The 23,611-nt window shown below is 26.7% G+C and overlaps 1 protein-coding gene across 1 annotated transcript in view; it reads right to left on the bottom strand.

Annotated features, from left to right (window-relative positions):
• Nucleotides 1-23,026, bottom strand: part of LOC135924490 (cadherin-23-like) — a 31,830-nt gene extending 8,804 nt beyond the window's left edge. Inside the window, exons 1-24 of the mRNA XM_065459547.1 lie at nt 22,964-23,026; nt 22,660-22,737; nt 19,234-19,388; nt 18,729-18,791; nt 18,259-18,348; nt 17,482-17,760; nt 15,779-15,919; nt 15,567-15,642; nt 13,992-14,137; nt 13,495-13,779; nt 12,156-12,311; nt 8,442-8,624; nt 7,791-7,864; nt 7,225-7,528; nt 5,853-6,119; nt 5,486-5,558; nt 4,790-5,061; nt 4,209-4,525; nt 3,755-3,954; nt 2,579-2,869; nt 2,179-2,326; nt 1,749-1,914; nt 1,262-1,384; nt 482-686 (exon numbers count right to left, since the gene is read on the bottom strand). Of these exons, the coding sequence (XP_065315619.1) occupies nt 482-686; nt 1,262-1,384; nt 1,749-1,914; nt 2,179-2,326; nt 2,579-2,869; nt 3,755-3,954; nt 4,209-4,525; nt 4,790-5,061; nt 5,486-5,558; nt 5,853-6,119; nt 7,225-7,528; nt 7,791-7,864; nt 8,442-8,624; nt 12,156-12,311; nt 13,495-13,779; nt 13,992-14,137; nt 15,567-15,642; nt 15,779-15,919; nt 17,482-17,760; nt 18,259-18,348; nt 18,729-18,791; nt 19,234-19,377 (4,003 nt within the window). The 5' untranslated portion in view covers nt 19,378-19,388; nt 22,660-22,737; nt 22,964-23,026. The remainder of the gene's footprint in view (nt 1-481; nt 687-1,261; nt 1,385-1,748; nt 1,915-2,178; nt 2,327-2,578; nt 2,870-3,754; nt 3,955-4,208; nt 4,526-4,789; nt 5,062-5,485; nt 5,559-5,852; nt 6,120-7,224; nt 7,529-7,790; nt 7,865-8,441; nt 8,625-12,155; nt 12,312-13,494; nt 13,780-13,991; nt 14,138-15,566; nt 15,643-15,778; nt 15,920-17,481; nt 17,761-18,258; nt 18,349-18,728; nt 18,792-19,233; nt 19,389-22,659; nt 22,738-22,963) is intronic.
• Nucleotides 23,027-23,611: the final 585 nt, after the last annotated feature.

The raw sequence follows: 23,611 nt of genomic DNA, 5'->3' as shown, positions 1-23,611 counted from the left end.
TATTTATATAAAGATCAATTAAAAAAAATTAAGTGTAGTTCTAAGGTTCACAGTAAAAATTTTCTAAAACTAAAACTCATATTGTGAATAACTGTATTAGGGCCTTCCAATCCCAGTCTCATCCGACCACTCCATCGAATTCAAACCTTGATTTTTAAAATTAATTTTGAATCGGGGGGACTCATTTTTCCATTCAAATTATCTACGAAATTATTTATTAATCTTTTAAGTGCTTAGATTTTTTTTTTGATTTTGTTTAAAATAAGGTGCCTTTCAACTGTTCCAATAAAAAAAAATAGGCAAAAGGAAATTTAGCACAAAAATTTTTTAATCTAATTTTCTTTTATAAAATTAAATTAATGTATTAAATTAAATAAATCACGTAAAAGTAAAAAAAAAAATGAAATAATCAGTGCAAATTTCACAGTATACTATATGTAAAATATACTAAAAAATTTTAAAGAAGATTAAAATAGGAAACCAGTTCCATTGCCATAGTTGGGAACTATAGAATATTTGATTTTGCTATTGAGCGTTTCTGGCATATCATCATCCGTGGCTGAGACTCGGAATAACATTTCGCCGAACGCCGTTGTTTCTTTCACTCGTATGGTATGGATTGAGCTTAATAAAGGAGTCACGAACCTAGGAGAATTGTCATTTTGATCGTCGATGATGATCTCTATCTAAAGAGTATAAATTATAGGTGTAGCCAGGGGAGTATCGCCAATACTGATCGTATTTTTATAAAATATACAAATATTTTTTTATATTTAGTATTTATTTGAAAAATTTAAAGAGTTATTTAAGTATTTGTATTTTGTATAATTTAAAAAAAAATATATCGTGTATTTATTAAGATTTCAGATAAATAACAATATAAAACTTTAATTATTTTAAAAATAAACTATACTTTTAAATCGGCAATTTATATATTTAAATATTAATTTTGTGAATCGAGTTAAAGAAATTTTAAAAAAATTCCTTATTTCATTCTATTTTATTAAAATTAGCCATGTTCATACTAAAAAATGAAACTGAAAAAGAAACAAAAACATTTGAAGAAATGACATCGGACTGGAAGATATTGATTTCAGTTCCATCGAGTATTTTTATTGAGATATTATGAAATAAAATATGGTCACAAAGAATTATTTAAAATTGTTTTTAAATTGTTTGGTATATTTTATTAAATAAAATAAGATATAATAGTGTGCCCGCATTTAATTTATATTTAATTTTCTGTAAACATAATATTTACTATTGTAGTGTTTTCCTTGGAATCATCATCCATTCCATTGTTCCAATTATCTCTAGCCACTATTAATAATCTATAAATCCCGATTTCTTCTCGGTCTATATTATCAATGACCTTAACATCTCCCTATGTAAAATAAAGTATAAAGAAAATTTTTAAAGAAATCAAACAATTCTTTTCTGTCACTCTACCAGAGGAAATGTTTATGTGCATATTTTAAGATATTATTATAAATAAGGTCAAATTTTTTAAGCTAATCATTATTTTCAAATATTAAAAAGAGAGAACATACTTATTTAACATTATAGGTTAGTAGAAACGGGAAAACGTTAAAAGGATATAAATCATCAAAATTTAGATTATAACCCCCCAAAAAAATGTATTCTTTAAAAAAAAATTACATCAATCACAATTATAATTTAAATTTATTCAATTTTATGAAGTTATAGTTAAAATTTATATGAATAAAGCTGATGTTCATGAATTTTACAGTTTCGTGATCTATCCTAAATTTCCCATTAGCGCCATCTTTTATAAAATAATTTATCGTCCCAAACTTGCCTCTATCTTCATCAGTTGCTTTTATAGTAAACACAATAGTATTTAAGGGAACATTTTCTCTTAGATGGAAAGGATTAGGAGGCAGGTAAGAAAACCTTTGCAATTATATAAAATAAGCAAGTTTATTATATTCAACATCTTATATATTATAGTACTGATAAGTATATAAATTGTATCATTTTTATTATTATTAGCTATAAGGAAAAATTTAGCATTCATTTTATATTGTTTAACTTCAATGTTCTTCTAATAATTAATTATTCGTAACATCTAATCTAATAATTCATATCGTGTTATAAATATTTCCTTAAGCCAATATCAAAACAATATATTATCAATATGTTTAGATAATAACTAACTTTGGACTATTGTCATTTCTGTCCAACACCTTAATTGTGACTTTTGCGTAGCTTATCCTAGTTGGGTACCCATTGTCCTCAGCAGATACTGTAAAATTTAACCAAGGTGTCACTTCGTAATCAATCAATTCCTTCCGATATATCATACCTATTAATAAAAATACGCATAGAAACATCCTAAAAATAAATTTTGAAACTAAATAATCGCTCTAGTTACCTGTATGTTTGTTTTATATTTTAATTGTTAAAAGACTCAAATTCTCATTCTTAGCAATAGTTTACTCCCTCGACAAATATTGCAGATAGAAATCCTGAAATCCCTATTTCCCAACCTCATAGGATTTTCCATCCTATGTTTATCATTCTTTTATCCCGTAAGGTTACACTATATCACTAAAACCTGTATCAGAATCAATCGCTAAATTTTTAGGGTGTGGCTGAAGGAAAGCATATTTGATTGTATTATTTGAGTCAATGTCTACGGCTTCGAGATTTAACACTTCTTCCATATCTTGAGTTAGGTTATTATTTTGGTCAGCTTGATAATTTTCATCATTTTTATCATTCCCTATATAATTGAATTCGTTAGGTGCCGAGGCCGATGTCTCGTACATAGTTTTGTAATATTTGTTGGAAGGAATCCATTTAGGGGAATTATCATTGACATCCAATACGTGAATTATTAAAGTAGCTTGAATTAATTTTATAATTTATATTCAAATTTTTTTTTTAGTATATCTATCATAGAAAAATAGAATTGGTAAAATAGGAAACTATATATCTATAACATATAAAGTATTTAATATTTCTTTTCTATGAGCTCACTATCATTATTTATTATTCTTTTTTACCTAATTTTATAACACTTTTTACAAAAATAAAGGGGTTTAAATCTGGACTTTAAAAATTGAATTATATTAGTATATATCCAAATTAGAAAACTCGGTCGAACTATTTCCTCGTGTAACTTTTTTTAACTACTTTTCTGGACATTTAAAGTTTTTTTTTAACTATAAAAATTCTGACTATTTTACAAATCATGAAAGAGTAACTATAATTATTTTATCATAAAATATTCAAATTTATAGAAAAATTATATTAAAATATGTTATTCGATGGATCTAGTATTTATATAATTATTTCTTCTTATTCTAATTTTGGACATCAGGTGAAAAGATAACAAATCCCGGAATCTTGATCCAAGGGAATAAAGATAAAAATATAAAGAATCTTTAGTCATGTTTAAAAAGAAAAAATATTAACAATTAATCTTTTTAACGCTTAATTATGCGAAAATTCTTTTCTTCCAGTTTTTTTTTCTCGTCTCGTTAAACAGCTCGATTTAGCCGATTTTTTAAAAACGGTCAACTCAACATTTTAACCAAAAAAACCTGGAACGTTTGCTCATATATGTCAAAAAGTTTTGGACACCTATTGACGATATCTTAAGGTTCTTAGGTATAATATTATTTTTAACCAAAATCTTGATTAAATATGCCCATTTAACAATGTAATGATATTTTAATATTGAGAAATATGAAAATGGCTGAAATAAAATATTATTTCTTTTTTAAACCATAATCGGCTTGAATATTTGAAAAATCGTCATCTGATGAAGAATTGACATCTCTTGCTCTTACCTTGATTTTAAGAGTTTCTAATTTTTCTCGATCCAACCCTAAATTGTTAGCTACGTATATAATACCCGTGTCAGAATCGATAGCAAATATTTTGGTATAGTCTATTAATTCGTTACTAGCCTCTAGATTCGTAGAACTTACAAATTTTTAAAAAAATATATATAATATAAATAAAATGTTTAATATGAGATAGTAAATTTTTTTTTTCCATTAGCTATAATATAATTTTAATAACATTCAAATCTTACTTCATATTATTATTTAAGACAAAATTTTATTTTACCAAACTTAATTTAGCCTAATAAAAGAGACCTTTTATTGTTTGTAAGGTTTGACTGTAAGGGATAAAGATAAACATTTATATTAATAAGAAGTTTTAGCAAAAATTACGAAGGCAGTGGCAAAGGATCCCTATTGGGATCAAGTGCTTCCAAATATTCTACGAAGTCGTATTTTACAATAGAGTATCGGTCTGGATCTATGGCTAGAACCGCTTTGTCAAATATTTCCACTTCATCTTTATCCTCATAGACGTTGTAAATCCCTGTAAGAGGAGCCAGAGAATCGTGATGATAGCTCTTACGTTTAATGCTATTAACGTTATTAGTCAAAATGTCTAAATGAGTACCAGGTGGAGAATTCTCGAGTATATAAGCCTTGTATACTTTATTTTGAAACACTGGTTTTTCATCGTTTACATCAATTATCTTAAAATTTCACAAGATATTAAATAGCTTATAGATGAAAGAAAAGAAATTTATCAAATATATGACTTGGCTCAAATAACCATGATTTTACCGGCCAATAAACATTTGTTAAGCCTAAAATATTCTGAATTCACAGCTGTTTTGAGCTATTTAGAAATAACGAATGATATAATATTTTTTTTTAAACCTCTATTCATTTCCTGTAAACTTTATCAAAACTCCAAAACTCTAAATAGCAAAATATTTTATGTTAGAATGAAGTACCTTAATGTTTATAGAGACTAATTTGGAGGACATTGGAGGTATACCTCTATCTTTAGCAAAAACTTGCAATGTATAATGATTTGGATTCGCATCTGAACTTGCAGAGCCTGAATCTAAATCTAAAGAAGATCCTGGGTACAGGGATAAAGCACCAGTCTCAGGGTTGAGCCAAAATTTTTGTTGAGTTTGATTGTAAATGAAGTAATTGACTAAGCTGTTATACCGAGAATAAACGTCTCCATCCGTCGCCGTAATATTTAATATTATCTTGTCTATAAATTTCCCAAATAGGAGTTTTATATATGTATATATATATAATAATTTATACTATCGTGTATTATTAGGTTATATTGTTAGACGGCTCAATTTGAGCCGATTTTTAAAAACCTAACTTAATATTTTACCAAGAAAAATATTACACAAGCCAGATGATTTTACATATAAATGGCACAGCGAAATCTCGAGGTATAAACAATATTTTTCTGGCTTAAATATCGAGTTGACGTTTTTAAAAATTGGCATTAAACTGTTTAACAACACTATTATTAGGATGCGACTCCATTTTTTATCCTGTTAAAGTTAACAAAAATTATCTAAAATTTTGGGATTTAACTAAAAAATTCCAACTAAAAGGTGTATTAATTCTATTGGCTGATAATTCATTATATAATTAAAATTAAAATAAATATTATAAACCAGATTCAATCGTTTCCGGTATCTCCGCGGTGTAATGATTTTTAACGAATATCGGTTGATTGTCGTTAGCGTCCTAAATTTTTATCAATTGATAATAATTTTTTTTAACCAATCCTATGCCTGTGTAAAACATTCAATTATCAATTAGACTTTTTAGGTATGCTATAAAATATATGAAAATACATTTATTTGCCCATATTATCAATTATTTTAAAGAAGTTCAACAATGATGAAACTATACAGGATTGTACTAAAACAGCAGATTATTTTATCACCCTGTCCTAGAATTTCCCCCATTAAATATTTTTATAATTATTTGTAAGTCAAGAATATTTGTATCTTTTTTTAAAATCATTTAAATATGAACCTCTATCCGTATACTAATTTTACAGAAAGCGCTGAGACTAGGTAAACCCGCATCATAAGCCTCGACTTTAAGGGTCAGGGTATCGTTTTCTAGGAATCTATACACTTTTTCGTAATCCATAGTTGACACCAATAAATTGGGGCTCAAAATTCCAGAATTCTCATCTAATGAAAAGTAATTGGTTAACATTCTATCCTGGGCAGTATGGACAACGAAACGATATCTAACTAAGCTGTTTAACGAATTACTTTCGTCCATATCGATTGCCTGCGATTGTATTTATTTTTTTTAAAAAAATAAAATAATTTAAAACATTAAATTCTGCTTTTCTGAGCTCTTTCCAATCTGAAGTTATACGACCTGAGCAAACTTCTAAGAAAAATTTTCACTTAATTATTTCAAAGAAACTAAAATTTATGCCTGCGATTGTATTTTTTTTTTAAAAAAAATAAAATAATTTAAAACATTAAATTCTGCTTTTCTGAGCTCTTTCCAATCTGAAGTTATACGACCTGAGCTAACTTCTAAGAAAAATTTTCACTTAATTATTTCAAAGAAACTAAAATTTATGCCTGCGATTGTATTTTTTTTTTTAAAAAAAATAAAATAATTTAAAACATTAAATTCTGCTTTTCTGAGCTCTTTCCAATCTGAAGTTATACGACCTGAGCAAACTTCTAAGAAAAATTTTCACTTAATTATTTCAAAGAAACTAAAATTTATGCCTGCGATTGTATTTTTTTTTTAAAAAAAATAAAATAATTTAAAACATTAAATTCTGCTTTTCTGAGCTCTTTCCAATCTGAAGTTATACGACCTGAGTTAACTTCTAAGAAAAATTTTCACTTTATTATTTCAAAGAAACTAAAATTTATCGATTCACATAATATAAATTAAAATCGGAGTATATTTTTTTCAAATCCGACCTAATAAAAATATTCTGTGTCTTAAAAAAAGTTTAAATAACTCAGCGAAAGCGGAAAAATTCTGAGCGCTGATTGGATAATAAAAAATTTGGCATCATTCTTGAAAACTACTTTTTTTTATAAATTTTTGCTGAGACCCAAATCCGCCAAAATAAATTTTAAGATCAATATCCAAATCGGTCTAATTTTAAAAGTGCGCCCGACCCCAATTAATCTACGTTGGGTAGATTGGGTGATCGTTTGCATTGTTCTGCAATGAACATTGGGAATGTTGCATAAAATAACGGAGGAAATATTATAATTCAACATTTATCCTTCCCACCCCCCTTTCCTTTTACTAAAATAGCCAACCGCTTAAATACTGATTTATTGAGAAATTTTTTATGAAAATAAATATATGACCAAAAGTAAACAAAATTATATTATAGTTATTATATTTTATAAACCTTGATTTGTAGATGTTGTCGAAAATGGGGTTGTCCCTCGAGAAGGAACCCTTCATATTCTATTTGATTGAATATAGGTGCATTATCGTTAACATCAACGATATGTATTTCCAATTCGGCAGTAGCTCGGTTAGGTATAAAGTCTTTTGGCATGCTTCCACTGTCGTTAGCATTACTGGCATTGGAGTGAGAAAATTGGTAGCCCTGGTCGTTGATTTCTACATTTAGGGAATAATAGCCCCTAAGTTCCCGGTCTAAGGGTTTAGCAAGACTCAACCATCCGGATACTGGGTGAAGATAAAAGCTGCATTATTTTTTTTTTAAAAGAATTTTTTCTTATATTCTTTCAAAATATGTAATCTTCGAATTTTTATTAGCCAAATCATATAAATTGGATTATTTATAGGGAAAAGGAAAGAATGTAAGTTAGTGATGCTGGTGTGTCGGTGAAAAAAAAAGGAAGCATAAATCATAATATTCTTTTAATCTCTACAACTAAAACTAAGTATAAAAAAATTATATATTTTTTGTGAAATATAAAAAATATATCGGCATATAAAATATACTTCTCGCTCCCTTTGCCGTAAAGGGCTTTGAATAATACGGTTGAAAAAATTTCGCTTATATCATTATCTTTAGCCTATTAAATAAGAAAAGTAATTTTAGAACAAAATCAATATAATTATATTCTTCGAAAACTAATGTTTTTTTAATACATATTTGATCGCTTGAGGAATTGAGTTATCTTATCTGAGCATTAATTTTAGGAAAGTAATTTGTAATTAGAAACATGCGAGTTAACGTGAAGTTCGAGATCAAATTTTTAAAATAACTCGCTTCAGTCCGCCTTAAAATCTTTTGAAAATATTTTTAACCAGGAGGCTTGAAAGATTAAAAAAATAATATAGAAAATGATGTATTATGATGGTTAAAATATCTTCGTGATATAAAAGGCGATTAATGATTTTTTTTTAAAAGAAAGGTTTAATTTTTTTAATTAAAAATTTTAGGCCGAACTAGTATTCAAAAATAAATATAAATTCCTAATGATATGTGTTACGATTAACTTAAAATAGTTTCAAGATAGAGGGCTTATTAAACCCCATCTCCCACCTTTACCAGTTACTAAACTTACTAACCTTACAACCGAAGAATTCAAAAATGAGTTTATCGACCAGCAAAGTATAATATATATATAAAAAAGGGGAAATTAAAACTCGAATCTTTAATAATTTATCTCCAACGTGAGCTCCTTCCGAAACATTAACGATGTAAAGCTGAAGGCTAATGGTATTATCGAATACAAAATAAGGTGCTTCATCGTTTGTGTCTTCTATGGTTATAAAAATATCGGCGCTGCTGACATATTTTTCCGCCGTATATATTTCCATAGCCACTATCTAAATTAATTAATTTTTTATTAGTTGTTTATTTTTACAAAAAAAAAATATTTATTTATTGGGTTCTTGAATTCCAAATATCAGAGGAATACATATGTTGTATTCCATATTAAATCAACTGAAGATTCAACCCGACCCCCTTCGATTTTTTTAAAAATTTGTATGATGGTAGTATATACACGAACTAGTAAAAATATAAAATTTTAATTCTCAACTCCGCTTACTTCATGAGATATGGCCATCTTTAGAAACGCGGAAATTCCAAAATACACTATATTTAATTTTAAATATCTCAAAAAGTAATTAAGCTAAAGACATGATTTAAATTTTATTAAATAGCTCTAAAATAGCTCTTTAATATGACATAAGAAATAATTTTGTGAAAAAAAGTCTATTACCAAAAACCGGAAATAGAAAACCGGAAATGGCTATAAAATAAGAATTGTTTGTTTTTTTTCTTTTAAATTTTTTTTACAGATAGACATTAAACTTCTTAATATCTATACAAAATTCATTCTAGATTAGGACGAGTACTGGGTCAATAGTTATTACACTTTAAATATTAGTAGTATGGCTTAAATCCTATATTATACCAAATATAGAGTAATTAAATTTTTTAAAAGTGGGCAATATATGTGAATAATAGCATTAAAACTAAAATCCTAAAAAATCTTATTATTTTGCATTTTTAAATATTAAAAAACTCAAAATAACATTCACCAAATTGTATTGTATTATTTTAAATATAAGGCAAAACGCCTTAATTTGGAGGCATTATAAGGGATAAATAATAAGATTTTGTATAAAGTAATAAAGTAACAACTATGATAATAAAAAGTGAGGTCAATAATCTCTTCACCCCAACCTTAAGATTATATTCGTCCCAAATTTCTTCTTAAATTCGAGATTTGACCTGGCAACTCTGTGAGTGAATGATGAAGTTTATTTTTTATTGCCAGACAATTAATTATTATTGTGATCGTCAGAAATATATTTTCATTTTAAAGATTATTTTAATCTAATTATAATTAATTAAAATAAAATAATTATATTTGGCATAAAGTCAATATTCAAAATTAATTCCAACAGCAACAGTCGTCATTTTTATTGATTAATTTTACATAGCCATTTTTCTAAAAAATTAAATTTATTTATTAATTTAAAAAATTATATTTTAAATGTCTACAATTCCTGTAAAGTGCTGCAACCCATTTCGAATAAAATCTCATTCAGTAGGCTACGATCTTAGAGGTGTTTTATAGTGGATGATACAAGTGAATTCTAGCTTATCAATTAATCAAAAATTTGTAGATCTTGCCGGAAAAAATTTAAAAAATATTCAACAAATCCCATCTTACCTTTTACTTCAACGATCCCTATCACATTACCTTCTATTAAATTTAAGTTAATTATAATTGGTGGTGAATTAGATAAGTTAACTGCAAACCAGCATAACTTTCCATTTCCTCCCTTAAAAGATTATATAAATTACATTGCACGAAGTCTATGCAATCTACCTCAGCCTTGCTGTTACTTGAGGAAATGCCAAATGTGTCCCGACACTTTGGAACTTAAAGAAAGACTACACTTATTGTTTGATAATAATGCCATAGATTATATAGCATTTAAACAATGGTTGGCAGCTGACTGTACTACACTCGAAACTTTAACAAAGTCCTCCAACGAATTTGTGGAGTATTTGATTGAAAAATTAAATATTTTAATTCCTCGGAACAATCTTCATTTTTTAAGCCATTAAAATCGAATTTGAAGGATGGGGAATATCTAATATCCGATTACTACGCTTTTGTAGTTTAAGATCAGGCTCAGGGTTTCCATTGGACTAATAATAGGCAACACTTCATCCATTTATGATTTATTACCGCGAAGGCGATATCATCAAACATTTAAGTTACATGATTATATCAGATTGTCTCAAACACATTTATTTCAAATAAAATTAATTCTATTCTTGAAAGAAAGATTTGATAAGATTTCAATAACATTTTATTTTTCTGATGGAGCTGTCACCCAGTATAAAAACAAAAAAAACTTTGTAAACCTCTACAACCATTACAATGATTTTGGGATCAAGGCAGAATGGCATTTTTTTGCAACTGCACATGGCAAAACTCCTTGCGATAGTTTAGGGAGAATTATTAAAAGGCTGGCGGCTAAAGCAAGCCTGCAACGTCCTCATGAAAATCCTATAATAACTCCTATTGACTTATATAATTATGCGAGAATCAACATCCCTGGAATTAAATATACATTTGTTAGGAACGTAGAATATTTAAGAATGGAAATCAATCTTGAAAATAGATTTTTAATGGCCAAACGTTAATATGTATATTAAAATATTAATTTCCCATTAATTAGCTAAATAAAGTTATAAATATTTTTACAATTATTTTCCTTCTAAAATAAAATAGCTAAACTTATGTGCTAAACATGACACAATGTCTACTAGTGATCTGCATAGGGCCTAATTTTTCTAACACGGCCAGAAAGATTTATAAAAAAATATATCCGGACCGATCCCAAACTAATTTTCTTATTTGTTTCCTAAATTACTATACATTTAGTATAATATAGGATTTAAGCCATATTGGCCCAATTCTCGTCCCAATCTAGGATTTTGTACAAATATTAAGAAGTATAATGTCTATGTAAAAAAAATTTAAAAGAAAAAAAAAGAGCAATTTTTATTTTAGAGCCATTTCCGGTTTTCTATTTCCGGTTTTTGGTAATAGATTTTTCACAAAATTATTTCTTATGTCATATTAAAGAGCTATTTTAGAGCTATTTAATAAAATTTAAATCATGTCTTTAGCTTAATTACTTTTTGAGATATTTAAAATTAAATATAGTGTATTTTGGAATTTCCACGTTTCTAAAGATGGCCATATCTCATGAAGTAAGTGGAGTTGAAAATTTAAATTTTATATTTTTACTAGTTCGTGTATATACTACCATCATACAAATTTTTAAAAAAATCTAAGGGTTGAGAATCGACTTTTTTTGGTTGATTTAATATGGAATACAACATATATATGTTAGCGGCAATGTGTTTTTCTCGGCAATGTGTTATTATTTCAACTGTAAATTATTTTTTGAGCGCGTTTTTTTTTAATTTAAAAAAATATAATTTTATCGGAAATGTATTCCATCATTTTTGGAATACCTACCCTATGAATTTTAGGCAATTTTATTATGAACTTTTGAACTTAATATAATTTATATTTAATTTTTTTTTCATAGATTTTTATATAAATTATAAATAACTCGGGCAAAATTGCCGATAATTCTAATTGATAAAGATAGGTATTCTTTATATGATGGATTACGTTCCCGGTTAAAATCAGATTTCTATAATTTAAAAAAAAACGCGTATAAAAAAAAGGATTATTTAAAGTTGAAAAAGTAACACGTTAAGAAAAAAACACATTGACACGCTATGGTGCCTGGAAAATATTTTTTAAAAAGAAAGAAAGAAAGAAATTCAGTAATAAATATTAATGAAATGTTAACCTTCAGAGATATATTTTGCAATTTCTCCCTGTCCAGAATGAATGGGTTGATTATTCTTATAACGGGAGATATTTCTTTGATAGCCATACTTGGGTCGATTGAAAAATAAGAGGCGAATTCACCCTCTAGACTCAAATTGAAAACGCTATTTTCACCCTGTAATTTATATATTAGGTTAAAAAAACATGTTGAAATTTTATCAAGACGATAGTAAAATTCATATAGCCATCCGTTAAACCAAATAATTTAAAATTGTTAACAATACTAAACTTTTCGAAATCTAGTTCTTTTCTTTATTTGGAAATCACTTATAGTGGTTTTTTTTAATTTCGAAGGAACTTGAATCGTATTCTCCAGCATGCTTAGGTTATACTGAGTTTCAGGCAATTTCACTGGGGAATTATTTGAAATACTCATCAATTTTTAAGGTTTAAATTAGAATATATATATATATACGCATAACTTCATGGCAAAATTGTCTGAAATTTACAAGATCAAGTACTCTATACATTTTGGAATTTTAAAATGGAACTTTTGAGAATTTTATGTTAGATATGAGATTTAATTTAAAAAATTGATCTGCTTTGCATTTATAATTGTATGTATATATTATTTTATTCTTGATTAATGATGGTATTAACAATTAAATTTTTTTATTAAATTTTTTAAAAAAAATCAGTTTAACAATTTTATCCTTCCTCCAATCATTTTAAATTTAAAAATGCAATTATTTTATACTCTCCATTGTTTTTTATAAATAATTTATTTATTTTGTTTTGACTGTTTCTTTGGTTTCTTTATTTGAATGATAACTGATATAATATGTTATCAAAAAGGGTATAATTATTTTCTACTAAGATGTAATTATTAAGGCGAATAATATAGGAATATAATTTAGGAAATGGGATAAGGGTTTTATAACGAGGATGTACTTGGAGATGGTAAGGGAAAGTATAAAGAAGCATGGATAGAATAATGGCGGTAGCAAGTAATTAATTGTAAAGTTTTCTATTTTTAAAAAAAAAATTTCATTCTTATATTTTTCTTTTTTATAGAACATAATGAGATGGATATTTCACTCGTTTTAGATGCACTGAGCTTCATATCGGAAATATTTTTTAAATCGATATCATAATTTACTTAACTCTCGCCCTGCCTTATAGACGAAATAATGAAGGAAAGAATATTACTCTAATAAAAATACAAGTTTGAGGGAGATCTGTAGGTAATAATGCAAATATTTCCAATTAAGATCCTTACAGTGTTTATAATTGTAACTAAAGTAATCTGATTATTTATATTTTATATCTTGAATATATTAATATCGCATTTATATAACCAAGTCAAGATCTTTAACAATGATATCAATCACAGGTGTTGATAATCTATCAACATCACCCACTGATTCTTTTCCCTTGAAATTTGATGACTTGATTAAGCTGTTGGGAGTGGTGTGGCTATTATCGTCTCTGAAAAATATAACTGATGTAAGTCTGAGCGAATTTTCGTTGATTTTTCCGCTATAACGAGGTTGATTAAATTTGGGAGCAAAATCGTTTACATCCTCAAGCTTAATAATCACGGAGGTTTCTGCCCAGGCCTTTTGATAAGATTCTTCTTCGGCCTTGATATTTATGTATTTGCAAAATAAAATTATAGTTTTAAAATAATGTTTCAAGAACCTCAAAATCTTAAAAGTTCATTCTATATAGTTATAATAGTGATCTAGATCCCTGCTAAGAACCATATCTGGAATTTTACAAGGATGCGAGTACTTACTGGAATCCATCCTTTTATAGAAGATGGTACCTTAGGGTATTTATCATTTTTTTTAACTTTTATCTTGAAGTAGAAAGAGGCGCCTCCCGATTCGATAGCTTGCTCCCTGTCCAGGTCCTCGTTGACTCTAACTTCTCCTGTATATTTATCTATCTTGAAGGGCAAATCATATAGAGATGGAATATTTTTGTTTGTTGTGTCGCCTAAAGGATAATTTTTTTTTTAAATTAAACTTTAAATTAACGTTGAAAGTATAGATTGATTAACAGATCCTAGCTTACATATGGAAAGAAATATTTGCAAAAATTGTAAAAAGTAAGAAGAGCAGGGGAAGAACTGAGAAGTAAAGTCTATATCATTGACCAATAACTCCCATTTAAAATTATTACGATTGTTTCACAATTTAAAGAGATGCACAAGATGACAAAACAATAAATAATGGAGAAATAAATACTTAAAAACAATAATACATCTATTCCAAGAAAAACTAAAAAAAAAAGATATATATTTCCTAAATACACGGTGTTCCAATTGAACTGTACCATTTTTTGTTTTTAGCAATAAATCTGTATAAAGATCATTTAATATAATTTTAATTGAGAGGGGAATAAATTTCTGCACATTTTATCAAATTCTATCAATAGGGTCTAAGCTTATTCCAATTCATAGTTGGACAAACAAATTATGAACTTTTCACATTTGAAAATTTATTTTTTTATTAACTACGATAATATTTTTAAAAAAAAGGTTTTCAATAAAGAGGACCTTAATTTAATTTTAAAAATTTTAAGACAAGAAAAACATTGCTAAGCCAAATAATTTTTGAAGGAATTTCCCAACAGAAACTGATTTATAGCTGTTTCGAATTGATTGCGCCGATCAGAAGAAAAACGGTATGGCAGTGGTAGACCACGCATAGCTTCTACTATGGAAAAGGCTAATTCTATTGAAACACTAGTATTGAGCCAAGAAGACCAAATTATCAAATATCTCGAGAGATTCGTATTTCGCAGTTTATATGATTATCCACAAAGAGCTGCAGCTAAAAGGTTTTTTTTTTTAAAAAACAAGCCCACGATCACCCTCTGGTACGTAGGAAATAACTTCCACGAAAATACTCTCAGAGGTTAGTTCATTTCATATGGTTAACGGATGAAAAGCTGTTTGCCAAAATTCCACTGGTTAATCTGTAAAATGATAAGGTATGCGTTGTAGTTTCAATGAGATATAAGCAAGTTGTAGCCAATCGATTTGTTAATACAACATTTGACTCAAATTAATTTAAAATGTTGATGTTTTCATGTTTTTATTGAATTGTTAAGTGTTATATAAAAAATTTTTTTTTTTATATGTTAAGAAAGTTTGAATTTAGCTTGTCCAACTTTGAATGCCCATAACTTTGGACCCTATTGATAGAATTTGATGAAATTTTCAGAAAACATTTATAATTTATCCTTTTCACAAATCCATGTAATTTTATTGAATTATTAGTAGAATTTATACTGATTTATTGCTAAAACAAATAAGTGTATCTTCAATAGAAACACAGTGTATATCAATATATTATATTAGGAATAAATTATGTTATGCAAATAAATTAATTTAATCATTTTGAAAAAATATATTTTATACTTGTTATGCTATAAAGTATTTTATTAGGGTTTTCAATATCTCCATCTTGAGCAAAGGCGGTAAATACTATTGTTTTCTATCGAGTTATTATTTATTTATTTTTAAAAAAGATAAAATATGAATATTCCTTCCTTTTAGGACTCTAATTATAAATATATCTCATTGGAAAAAATTTAAAAACAGATGTTTCTTTCATTAAAATTAAAATTTACGGGAGGTGAATTTTCTGGTATCGAAAATATGTATGGGGTGTTGATGAATCTTGGAGGCATATCTTGGGCATCCCTGACGTTTATTATCAAGGTCACGTTCGTGGCTAACGTTTCGTTTTTTGGTATTATAGAGCCTCCATCCTTATTTTATTTTTATTTTTTATGATTTTTGAGAATATAAATTGCATTTTATATTTAAATTAAGAAGGCTAGTCTAAAATTAATTTATATGCCTTTCGTAAGTAGTAGTATAACTGTCCAACAAAATACTAATAGTGATCTCGCATCTTAATACATTAAAACCTACAAAATGTTAATTAGTTTAAGAGACTCAAGGTAAGTCTATCGTTTTTTATTTTTCATGGGGATATAAAATGATAACTGTTGCATTTTGAGTTACAAAAAAATTGCATCATTCAAATGGTAATAATATTCAAACAAAAAATAATGTTTTATCAAAATTAATAAGATATTATTTAGATCCCCGTCTATGTGAATGAGAAAAAAAACGCGTGATAATTGTAGATTTTTTCATACTTTAATAGTTTTGACAAGTGGGATGATGAACCTTTTATTTTTCGCTTGGAAGACTTTTTAATTTTTTACTTTTTAACATATAATTTTTTTTTTAATTTTTTACTTTTATTTTTTTATATTAATTTTGTTTTTCTTTTATTTTGATTATGTTTTTCACTTTGTAATTGATTATAGTTATTTATTTATGAAAGATTTAGAATCATATTTAGTATATATTTTTATTTTACATTTAGGTTTTTAAGTTCGCAATCCAAAAACTCCCAATTGTGACAATTATAATAAATCTACAAATTATTCTTAGTATGTTTTTTTTAAAAATTATATCTGGTAAAATTAGTATTGGTAAACAACTCGATATAAACAGCTAACCCAATTGTTAAAAAAATATTACTCATAGATGGCAGAAAGGCTTAGACATCTATAAACGAATTGGAGGCTTGCGTAATATTATTTTGGCTAAAATTTTAATTTAAAATTGGCCAATTATCAGTATCTGTCATTAAAATCAATAATAACACTATTTTTTATTTATTTTTTGCCATTTCTAGGGTTGAAAAACCCAAAATTTTTTAAAAACAAAAAAATAATTCCTATTTTTATTTTTTTAATAAATTTATATATAAATTCTTATGGAAACTATTATCTAATTTTATCGCAAATTATTCAATATCACAATTTAGTATATTGTGGAAAACGAAAACCTCGTATACCAAGATTTCAGCCAAAAAAAAAAGTATTTTTTATCTAAGCCTCAAAAAGTAATCAAAAGAAAGTGAAATCTTTCTGCCTTTATAAGTGAATTATATAGAGGTTTAGATTAGTATTGTTTATTTTTTTTTGGTAAAATATTGATTTTGTCATTTTTAAAAAAAGCGTCTAGATTGGGGCTTTATTACGCTAATAATCACTATCATTTTTTAAATATAATTTAACAAATATGATGGAAATTTTTCGTTGTCATGAAAATCATTTTATATGGTACTCATTTTGATGAATAAAGTTTATTATGAAATTTTTTTATTGATTGTTTCAAAATTTGATTAAATGACAATTTATGTTTTTTCCATGTTTTTTTTATGATAAATTTTGTTTTTTTGTTTTTTTTTTACATATCTAGTCATTTTATAAGTTTCATAAATCAAAAATTTTTTTAAAATTAAAATAACTCTAGCTATGAGTAGAAGCTTGTGTATTTTCTGCTTTTCGTAATCGAGTTCTTTCAGCAATTTGACGTAAGTTATCTGCGTTTCGGAAGGGTGGCTCACTTTTTCGTATGAGCCGCTATTTTCGCTTTTGGAAATATCATCGATATTTAAGACGCTCAAACCAAATATACCTTCGTCTATCGCGTCGAAGAATTTTAATTCGAAAGTTATTGCCCCGTAATATGAAGAATCAGCATCGGAAGCCGTTAGATTAAGAATGTTGGAACCGATCGGAGAATTCTGATTTAATTATTCGGAATATATTATATTTTAATGTTTGAAAAAATATAAATAAATCGTTTCAAATAATTTAATTTAAACCAAAAAAACATTGTGTTTGATAAAACTATATTGGGGTTTTGTTTTTTTTTAAAAAATCGACAAAAAATATCGATCAATATAATTCATACAATTAGAAATAGGAAGTGGGTGGGGGGTGACTTGTCGGACCTAAATGACAATGTCTGTTACAACTACATACGAGAAAGAAATACTATGTTTTAAAACCCAAATTATTTGGCTTATAAATGTAACCCTGGACAATGAGTAAAGGGTGACTAAAGTAGCGTTCATGCTGAATCAATCTAATCTTAATTCGGATCTATAGAAGAATAATTATTAAGCAACGTGTTTACCACTTTTTTCATTTTCCTTAAAATAAAAATTTATTTTCGTTATCTCATCATTTTGTTGCTAACAAATTAATTAATTTTTAAAAAATTATTTATTTTTATTTACCTCAATAACATCGATCGGATTTCTTAGACCCACGAATTTGGGGTACTCGTCATTTACATCTTCTACGTATAAATAGGCTAAATTTTTAACCTAAAATTAAATATTTAATAATAGAGTAAACTTGTGAAGCAGAGATCTGCGGCTGGGTTAGACTGGGCAAATTTCTTAAAAAATTATAACAGGTCTGACCGATCAATTTGTACAAAAAAGATTTTCTGGGGGTCGGACAATTTATAGGCAGGACCTCGCAAATCTCCAATGTATGATAAAATTTAAATAAAAACAATTTTCTTTCTAAAATTTTAACGGGTCGTGCCGAGCCTGTTAAAAGTTTAACGTTTTCAACCGGATAACTTGTGTAAATTTCTTAATGGGTCGGGCCGAGCTTTGCAGATTTCTAGTGCAAAGGTAATGGAACATATAGAATATTATAATGAATATAATGTTTTTATAAAATAATATAATAAAACTTTGCAGGATGAATCTTGAACATTATCCGTGACAGTTAAATAGAAGGAATATGAAGATTTTACCTGTTTCAAAAAATATTTGAGGTATATTTTTAAATGTTAGCATCAATGTGTTATTTTTTATTAAACTTTAAATCATTTTTCGATCAAATTTTAAAATCCACTTATACTGCAAATGTATTCCACCATGCTCTTAATACCTACCCTTTAAACTTCAAATTTCATGAACCTTTGAACTTAATATAATTTATATTCTTTTTCAGCACATTTTTTACAAAATTTTCTTACAATTCATAAGGTATTCTAAACATGTTAGAATATGTTTCCAGTAAAATTAGATTTTTTTAAATTTAAAAAAAAAAGTGCTCAAAAAAATGATTTAAATTTTTTTTAAAAAAGCACACTGCAAGAAAAAAAACACATTGTAGATAAACATATATAATACATGTTAAAGAATTATTTATAAAAACTTTAAATTTATTTCAAATTTCATTCAATCATATACTTCGCGATCTAATTTTCCGCTCAATATTAGCTGGGCCTCCGTAGAGCTCAGTGTATTTATCATGATTATATTGTTAGGTATATCTATTGGTTCAACACCAAAATCGCAAGAATCTCCATCCAAATCTTTGCATTTGATGTTCATAATTTTCGTATCTAATCGTTAAAAAAAATACAGAATTTTGATCTCATAAATTATGATAAATAATTATGTGTTTCTGCTTCAAGTGACATTTATATCAACCTTTGACTGCCGACGATATTATTCGACAAAATGTGATAGGACATTATAAAAGAAATACCTTTCATTGGCATATATTTACAGGCATATTAACTAAACGCTTTAAAGTCAATGTTAACGTCTAATGTCTACAGTTGACTTCAAATATAAGTACACTTCTAATAAATTAATTATCAGCCTCTAGCTCTAGAATCTTATTAATAGTCGTCAACTCGGCCGTCTCTTTCATAAACAAAGTTTTTGTTAAAGATAATTATCCCCTCTTTTTTTCTTTAAAATAAGTTGAAAGTCATTCATAGAGATCCCAGCCATTTTTTGTCGTCTGAATTAAAAAAAAATATCTGGTTCTGAGTTTTTACTTCCGGTTTGGTTGCGATTCTTAAAAATTTTTAAATCTGACCCCGATCCCTATATTTGACCCTAAGTATTATGGGTTGGGATTTAGATTCCAAATTCTGCAATATACTTTCTATTTTTTTAAATCGCTTATTTAAAATGCGTAAAAATTGAAACTATCCACCAGTCCGAACTTGAATTGAAAGGTTAAAGCGGTATTAGGGGTTATTATTTATAGAATCTAAACCGAGCTTAAATCGCTAAAAATTTTAGCTAGACTCTAACCTAAGTTGAACCTTTATAATGAGGTCTGTAAATCGGTCCGGTTTAAAACCTTTTTACATATCCAAATATTTCGATAATGAAAATCAAAATTGTTAGAAGAGTATCAATAGCATTTATAATATTATTTTTTTTCATTAGCAATTTGATGCAACAAATCTAGTTTTTTTTAGCCATAAAAATTTACTCCTTTTCCTTATATATGTAAAAGAAATATATTTTAATTGTATATATGGGCTCAATTTTTATTTTTAGGAAATAGTGATAGAATTTATTAATTAAAAAAAAAATGCGCTTCACTTTAAATAATTTTTAATAAGATTTTGTTTGCGAAAAGACTCGAACTAAAGCGATACTATTATTTATTTGCGAATCGAACATGACACATGAATCATTATTTTTATGTGAAAACCTAAATTTGAACCGAAAAACGCTGCAATTCTGATCCACGGTAAAAATCAAATTTTTAGATATCAAAAAAAATTAAGTATTTCAATATTTATAGCAATTTTATTTTTCCTATTTTTCCTCTAATCTATATAAATTCGTTATAATTTTTTTAAAACTTTAAAAATGGATAGGAGACTCTAATTTCCAATCAACCGATTTTTTTAAAAAATATTTGTTGATTATGAGGCTGAGTCTTAATTCGTCTTTTTCTCTTTAAAATTCTTTGTAGATTGTTATGAAAGAATTAAGAAAAATATGAATAAGCATATAAGAGTCATTTAAAGATATCTACCCAATGACTGTTATTCTGAATAGATTTCAAAATTGAGTTGATCTATGAACCCTTGAGTTTTTTACACCAAAAAACACTTTTTATGAATAAATTTTTTTAAAAATATTTCCAGTGAAGATTAAAGGGGGAATGACGGAAAAACTGAATAGAAAAGTTTTATTAATGAAATTTGATAGACGTTGTGAAATTAATCTAGCAATATATATTTATACAACTCCTCAAGGCTGGACAGTAACGCGATTGATTTACTGAAAAATTAATAAATATTTTGTAATTATAACGATTTCACGATTTTCTGAATAACATAAATGCAAATACATTTTTTAAATTGATAAAATGTAATATTTAAATATTAGATTTGTAAACCGCCGAGTTAGAGAAATAATTAACATCTTACATTTTGAATTAGAGATCTGCAAAGTTAGGTCCGGCCCGTACCCGACCCGAGTTCGACCCGAACTGGCTTTCGGGCCGGGCTCGGGCCTAATTATATTTAAAATAATCGGGTTCGGGCCGGGCCTAATATTTTTAAAAAAAATTGGGCCGGGTCGGGTCGGACCTTGGAATTTTTTTTAAAATATATCTTAATTTATCAATTTTATATTGAAATTTTTATGTAAAATAAAAATATTTGATTTTATTTATTGAAAAACGACATATAACATATGTCTTTTATTTTGAGTAATTATAAAAATAAATTTCTACAATTAAATAAATTCGGGCAGGGTCTAGTCGGTAAATTTTTTTTAAAAAAAATTTCGGGTTCGGGCCGTGCCGGCAAAACTTTTTTAAAAAAATTTCGGGCCGGGCCGGGCCGGGCTTGAAAAATTAGGCCCGATGCAGATCACTATTTTGAATCTAATTTTATTTTTAAAATAAGTAAATTACGGAAAGCAAAAACCAAAATATAAGTTGTTTTTTTTTGAAGACGAGGGGTTTCCTATTTTGTTTATAAGATATTTTTGCAGGTTACTTATTCTGTGATAACGTTAACATCCTCCTCTAGATGTAATTTGCTAATTTTGGATTGAAATTTTTTGGCTAAATTAATATCTGCACAAATGTAAATAAAACAGAAATCATAAGCGATTTCATCCTCCAAAAATATTTTATGCTCTGTAAAACTGTGATATTAACTATATTTGAAAATTATTATATAATTATTGTGATATACTACTTTTGCAACTTAAATATATTAGTTATAGTGTTTGCATCAGTGCAGATATTCGATAAATTTAAGATAATGATCATTAATAAAAAATATTATTTAATTTCAGTTAAGGATTGACTCAAAAAGTATTAGTCAAAGAATTTATTTATGAAAAATGTTTTGGTCAAAGTATTTGTATTCAGATAATTTTTTTTAAAAACTGTATTTGTATTTTAGAATATATTATTTTAAAATTTGCTCAACCCTGAATGTCCTAGGTTAGGAGTCTGGAAAATTTAAGGTTATATTTTATTGCCCAATTTTTAGCAACATTTTGACATTTAAACACCCGTTTTTATCTTTAAAGATCTGTTTTCATCATAATCGTATTTTAGCATGTGTAGAGTAACACTGATCGTATGAATTTCAAAAAAATCTATATATTGGGTACTTTATATCAGGCTAGGGGTACAATCTCTCTCGTATTCCAAATATAAAAAAACGTGCTATTCAAAATTATTAAAGTTTCAAAAATTTGCTAGAACCCCCGATTCGTTGAGCCCCTACTACATCATATTTTACAATCATTTTAATTTTTTCGTTAATGATATTTTTATATATGTTATCGATTGTTTATAATAATAAAATAATTCTATTTGGAAAAAAAATAGTATACTTAATTCTGCATTTTCTTTGACTATAATCCGTCTGAAATCAATATCCTGAATTAAATAAGGTGAATGAGAACCTCCACCTGAAAAAAATAATAAAATTTATTTCGTGTTTTATTTTCTCTCTCGATCTTTTATCTTTCTTTTTCTTTTCTTTCTTTTCTTTCCTTCCTTCCTTCCTTCCTTCCTTCCTTCCTTCCTTCCTTCCTTCCTTCCTTCCTTCCTTCCTTCCTTCCTTCCTTCCTTCCTTTCCATTTTTTCCTATTTCTTCGTCCATTTTACATTATATATGCAAAGTTTGTTTCTTACATCCTCCATAAACCAGATCAATTAGAAATGAATTCAATAAAGCCGAATAGAACAAGCGAACAAATCTTGATACAATCATTTCGTTGCGAAATTTTTTTGGTTCCGATAAATTGAAATAATTACATTGAATTTGATGTGTATGTGTATGTTAAATGGGATTTAAATTTCCATCAAAATTTTCAATATTTTTGGCGGGGTCAAACAAAGATAAAATCTTCAAATACTGCTTGTCAATACCAATTTTTATTCATTTTTTAATTTTTTTTCAAATATACAATATTTTTTCGATATTATTTTATTTTATAAAACTCATCTTTTTTTTTCTTTTTAAATTTTTTTAAATTTAATGGATTTTTTTTTAAATAAAAAAATTGATATGTAATTAAAAAATATTTTTTATTTCATTTTTTTTTTAATTTCAAAAGTAGATCAATTCCACACTAAGTAATAAAGGTAATATAAGAGGTAGATTTTATTATTTTTATATAATATGTAACAAAAATTTTATAAAAATAAAGGATAAAGAAAATTAAAAATAATAGAGAATATTTTTCTTTAAAAAAAAATCAATAAAAATTGAGTATATATATATTTATATATATAAATAATTACTAAAAAATATATTAAATATATTTTACTTTTTTCAAA

The sequence above is a fragment of the Gordionus sp. m RMFG-2023 genome, chromosome 2 (genome assembly GCF_954871325.1).
Source record: "Gordionus sp. m RMFG-2023 chromosome 2, tfGorSpeb1-WG-v2, whole genome shotgun sequence".
NCBI lineage: Eukaryota > Metazoa > Nematomorpha > Gordioida > Chordodea > Parachordodidae > Gordionus > Gordionus sp. m RMFG-2023.
This window is presented reverse-complemented; position numbering and strand designations above follow the sequence as displayed.